The sequence below is a fragment of the Lutra lutra genome, chromosome 10 (genome assembly GCF_902655055.1).
Source record: "Lutra lutra chromosome 10, mLutLut1.2, whole genome shotgun sequence".
NCBI classification, from domain to species: Eukaryota; Metazoa; Chordata; class Mammalia; order Carnivora; family Mustelidae; genus Lutra; species Lutra lutra.
Genome location: NC_062287.1, coordinates 101,966,060 through 101,971,733, shown reverse-complemented (window position 1 = coordinate 101,971,733; position 5,674 = coordinate 101,966,060). Strand labels below are relative to the sequence as shown.

At 46.1% G+C, this 5,674-nt stretch overlaps 1 protein-coding gene across 1 annotated transcript; it reads left to right on the top strand.

Annotated features, from left to right (window-relative positions):
- The first annotated feature begins 4,360 nt into the window (after positions 1 to 4,360).
- On the top strand, positions 4,361 to 5,320 carry LOC125078230 (olfactory receptor 1052-like). The gene has a single exon (XM_047690485.1). The coding sequence runs from the start codon at positions 4,361 to 4,363 to the stop codon at positions 5,318 to 5,320; it is 960 nt and encodes a 319-aa protein (XP_047546441.1).
- The last annotated feature ends 354 nt before the right edge of the window (positions 5,321 to 5,674 follow it).

The window sequence follows — 5,674 nt, the reverse complement described above, 5'->3', positions numbered from 1 at the left end:
AGGCCTGAACCTTGCGGAACCCCTGAAGAGTATATGGGGGTGGGTATGTTTCCAGCACCTCTCCAGAGCTCTGAGCCCCTGCAGCCACCTGGGATCCAGAGGTGATGGAGCTAGCTAGCTTTATAAGCCCAGCAGAACCAGGATGCACCCAAAGGCTCAGTCATATGCTGCGTGCCTTGTCAGGTCTAGATGTGTGCCCCTCCCCCCCAGAAGAGCCCCAGGAAGGACAACCTGAAAGACATAGGCCAGAGTGAAAGTGAGTCCCAGAGTCTTCCTTATGTGGCTGAGCTGAGAGCATCTAGAGGTAGACCAGGCTGGGAGCACTGTTTGCTAAGGTTGGTATTTGCCTATTGGAAATTGTACTGAGTTCCACCAGAGCTGATTCAGAAAGCTGTTAACTTCTCCTTCCTCAATCCACAAATCTGCACCCACCCCATCCCCTACGTAAGCATTCCTGAGATCCCACTGCACTCAGGGGTCCTGAGCAATCTCCTCCAGCTCCCCATCCATGGTGAGCTCATAATCTAACTGGCAGTGGGATGGAACTTAATGCATACCAGGGGCTTACCCTGTTGCCAAGAGTGGGCTAAGTCCATGGATACCATTGTCTTTCTGCCCAGAAACTAGGGAAACTGAGGTTCAAGAAGGTTGAGTAACCCTACCAGGTTTTCTGACTCTTTCCAGTGCATCTTTTGCCTGTTAGATGTTGACTGAGGAGTTTAATTCCCACTTCCAGGCTGTGGTGCTGCCTTGTCTCCTGGACCGAGTCCCACCATCCTCCCACAAGGCTCAGCCCCATGCTCCTGTTTCTGAAGCCTTCTCCACCACTCCAGTGGGTTTTACCGGCAAGAGGGCACCACCCAACTCTCACTCTTGTTTCACGGGAATGAGTCTGTCTCTCAGCAAAATTTCAAGACCCTAAATGGCCGAAGCCATGTCTTACCCTAGTTGAACGGTAGTTGTTTAAATACTTTGGGCAACTGCAGTAGCTTGAATACTTTTGAACTGCAATGGTAGAAATAGTTCTGGATAACAGTTTTTGCTCAAATATTTGCTGTTCGCTTATACAAGACTTAGAATAGCCTCTGCTTTCCGAAGTTATAATGTGATGGGAAAGCAAAACAAGCCAGTGGGAGGAAAGAAAGACAGAGACGTTGATGAAGCCCTGTTAAATAATTCTAAATACATCTGTGTGAGTGAGATTCAGCTGCTAGATGATAACGGCACACAAAAAGAGCATTCAGTCGGGTAAGGGAAATCTGACAAGAAGGGCTGAGGGATGGCTTTGCAGGATTCACAGAGGCTGCCTAGGGGTACTTTGCACACTGAGACCCCATGGGTACATATGTAAGGCTGTTATACTTGAGTTCGCCACAATCAAGAATGATCAGTGGGTGTGGCTCTGGAGGAATTGAACGGCCATCTGGAAGACGGGATGGGAGTAGCAAAGGATGAGGAAGGAACACAGTCTGGACCATGGGAATATGATGGGAAAGGAGGATTTGGGGAGGAGGACAGAAACCTTATTTACTGGAGAGCAGGATCCAGGATCTCACCCTAAAAACAACACTGAGTGTGAGTGTGCATGCGTGTGTGTGTGTGTGTGTGTGTGTGTGTGTGTGTGTGTGTAGAGGATTCGCTGTCATCCTATCAGAGATTCATGGCAGATCAGAGACTTGTGGATATTGAGATCTAGACACAACTAAATCTTTAAAAAAGTAGAAAAGGAAGAGCAAGCATAAAAGATACACGGGACACTTGGGGAAGGAAGTGGAGCACAGGGCAGGAAGCTGACCCTGCTAGGTTAAACTCCAAGACGGAAGTACATGATGGGATCCTGCCCCATCCCTGGGAGCCTGCCTTTCAGGGTTGCATATTCTGATCTTTGCACTAAACAGAGGGTTAGTCTCTGAAGGGTGCAGAGTGCTCCAGTGAAATCTCCTAGGGTCACAAAATCACAAGACCAGCCCTGAGAGGAAGGAGGGGCAGTAGGGCAGAGGGCAGTGTCCTGGGACTGACCAGTGCTTCTAAAGCCATGTTCTTCAAACTAGGGTTGTGTACCCCTGAGGCTGAAGTAAAGACTTTTCAAGGGATTCATAGACAAAGCAATTTTAAAGGGAACTAATTTCCAGAACCTCAAGGTCCGCATCTACTCTTTTACAAAACCAGTGTCCTTGGAAATGCATAGGGTTGGCGGGGGGGGGGGTCCGGTACTCCTTTCTCATCTCCCTCTTCACAATTATCCTCCTTTCATTTTTGAAAAGAAATGCGTGCCTCTAACCCATCCTGACTCTTAGTATAAGACATTTTGCCAGCATACAAAAACACAAGGATACCACACAAAGAGGTAATTACGTAAATAGGTGTTGAAAAGTAAATGATTTTAATGACTGCCTATAAAATCCTTTTTAAGTCAGATGAAAATCTTTCCTCAGAATAGAGGGAGGATCTTTTCAAATTGACAGACGATGCAACATTAAATATAATTTTTGATGATACATCACTATGTGATTCTTGGCATTAACTAAGAAGTTCAATGAATTGAATGGCATTACCATAAGAGAAGTCCCATATTCCCTTCTATTAATATATGTTAACAAGGTTTCTCATAACTTCCTCCTTTATGTATGAAATATTTGCGAGGGATCTCTGCTGTGAGTGGCCAAGGTACTTAAATAGATTCTTGTGAGTTGGACAGGCCCTCCTCAAATTGTCTGTTATTATCAGGTATAGAGTATCCTTTTTCCTGGACAAATTCACATGGATTCTTTTTGTGGTGCCTGGGGCTACACTTGCACAAAGACCCATCCCCAGGCAGCAAGTTCAGGGAGGATGCCCTCACTCATTGTCATCGTCACAGCCAAGTGTGATCTCTGAGATCCTCCATGCCAAACCTTGACTCACCAACGAGGAATCAGAGAGAAGAGAATTGCCCGAGGTAACAGAGCTGTAACTAAAAAAGCTGGTCTCTATCCTGTACATATTACAGCAGGTGGGAACAAAGGTGAGGCTACTCCATGTTCTTCTGTGAGGAGACATCACATTTCCTCCTTGTCTTCCACATAAACCATTTGACGTGGATGAAGGGATTAGTGAGGTTTTCCTAGGACTAATTTTCAGGGTGTATCCCAGATCCCCAAGGAGGTGGGATATGAGGGGCAGAAGAGATAGGGATGTATGGAGAAGAAGGAAAGGACTATGGGCATTTCCAATACTCCTACAGATAAATATCTTGGAGGACAGTCAAGCAAGCACTAAAACACTATTTCCAAGCTGATGGTCTCCCAGGTAACATTCAACTTGATAGATTCTCAGAGGACACAATGGTTACTACATAGAGGGGATGCCCTGAAGGATGTTTAAACACAAGACAGAATTCATGCTTCGCCATGAATAAACCTTGGAAACTTTAAGTGAAAGGAGCCAGACACAAAAAGCCACTAATTGTATGAATCCATGTATATGAAATGCCCAGAACAGACAAACCTAAAGAGAAAGAAAGTAGATTAATGATTTTCAGGAGCTGGGGGAAGGGTAGAATGGGGAGCGCCTACCAATGGCCACGTGGTTTTCTTTGTTGGGTGATAAAAGTGTTCTGCAGTTAAATAGTGGGGATGGTTGTTTGGCCAGTGAATCATACACTTTACTTTTTTACAGATTTTACTTATTTATTTATTTATTTATTTAGCTAACTATCTAGCTGTTTATTTGTTTGTTTGTTTGTTTTAGAGAGACAGAGAGAACCCAGGGCAGGCACAGGCAGAGGGAGAGAATCTCAAGCAGACTCCCCATTGAGCACTGAGCCCAACATGGGGTTCAATCCCAGGACCCCAAAATCATGACCTGTTCTGGAATCGAGAGTCAGACGCTTAACCAACTGAGCCACTCAGGTGTCCCTAAAATGGTGAATGTGAATTATATCTGGATTTTTTAAATGAATGAAAAAATTGTCAAATCCAGTCATAAGCGTATGTATAGATACAGGCACTAGAAATTGGGGAAGAGCCCTCATAACTCATTGATCACTTACTGTGTCCCAGACGTTCAGATATTTTACATTCCTTTTTTCATTTGGGCCATGCAGCAACCCTGAAAAGTAGGCATACTTTCTTCACTTCATGAAAAGAAAACTAAAGCGCATCAATACAGCTTATCCAAGGGGACAAAACTAGTTAGTGCCATATTCAGAATCTGTCGGGCTTCCCGGTTCATGTCCTTTCCACTATGCACCATGCTTCCTATTAGCATCTTGTGCAAGAAGCCTTATACCTGCTTATACTCTCCCTCATTGTCCTATGCACCACAGTGGACATGCTTAGGTAATTCCCATTTGAGTGATTATCACTTGTCACCTCTGCAGATGACACCTGGAGAACTAGCCCTTGCCAGTGGAAACCACACTCCAGTCACCCACTTCATCTTGTTGGGATTCTCCAGTTATCCAGATCTCCAGGAGCTTCTATTTGTAACCTTCCTGCTCGTTTATGTTATCACGGTGACGGGCAACCTGGGAATGATGGCACTCATCTTCACGGACTCCCATCTCCATAGCCCGATGTATTTCTTCCTCACTGTCCTCTCTTTTCTTGACATTTGTTACTCTTCTGTGGTCACACCCAAGCTCTTAGCCAACTTCCTGGCCTCTGACAAGACCATCTCTTTCGAGGGCTGTGTGGTCCAGTTGACATTCTTTGTGGTGCACGTGACAGCCGAGAGCTTCCTGCTGGCCTCCATGGCTTATGACCGCTTCATGGCCATCTGCCAACCCCTCCGTTACGGTTTGGTCATGACCAAAGAGACCTGTCTCCAGCTGGTAGCCGCTTCCTATGCATTCGGTGGTGCCAACTCTGCTATACAGACTGGGAATGTCTTTGCTCTGCCTTTCTGTGGGCCCAACCAAGTAACACACTACTTCTGCGACATCCCTCCTCTTCTCCGCCTGGCTTGTGCCAACACAGCCACAGCAGGAGTGGTCCTCTACATCTTCTCTGCTCTGGTTACCCTTCTGCCTGCTGCAGTCATCCTCACCTCCTACAGCTTGGTCTTGGTGGCCATTGGGAGGATGCGCTCAGCAGCTGGACGGGAGAAGGCCCTCTCCACCTGTGCCTCCCACTTCCTGGCCATTGCCATTTTCTATGGCACTGTGGTTTTCACCTATGTCCAGCCTCATGGGTCCACTAATGATACCAATGGCCAAATAGTGTCCGTGTTCTACACCATCATAATTCCCATGCTCAACCCCTTCATCTATAGCTTCCGCAACAAGGAGGTCAAGGACGCACTGAAAAGGAAGCTCCAGGTCAGTATCTTTCCCTGCTGAGTGCTGCAAGGTTATTTGTTGGAATGAGGAAGGCAGAGCCTCTTCCAAATCACACTGTGAATTGACTGAATGGAGAGCAGCCCTGGTTCTGAAGGAGGTGGAAGAAGTAGGGAAGGAACAGCAAATCGCATTCTTAGTACAGAGAACTGCAATTTTTAAAAGCATCTTCATATCCATTATGGTGTTGAATGTTGTATCCATATCGTGAGGCAGTCCTTGTTATGATGATCTCGTTTTACAAACAAAGCGACTAAGTAAAAATAAGTTACCTAAGGGCACCTGAGTGATTCAGTCGCTTAAGCGGCTGCCTTCAGCTGAGATCATGATCTCAGGGTCCTGAGATGGAGCCCAATG

Excerpts from the sequence above, each read along its gene's own strand:
- LOC125078230 (XM_047690485.1), top strand. The coding sequence starts at position 4,361 with ATGACACCTGGAGAACTAGCCCTTGCCAGTGGAAACCACACTCCAGTC.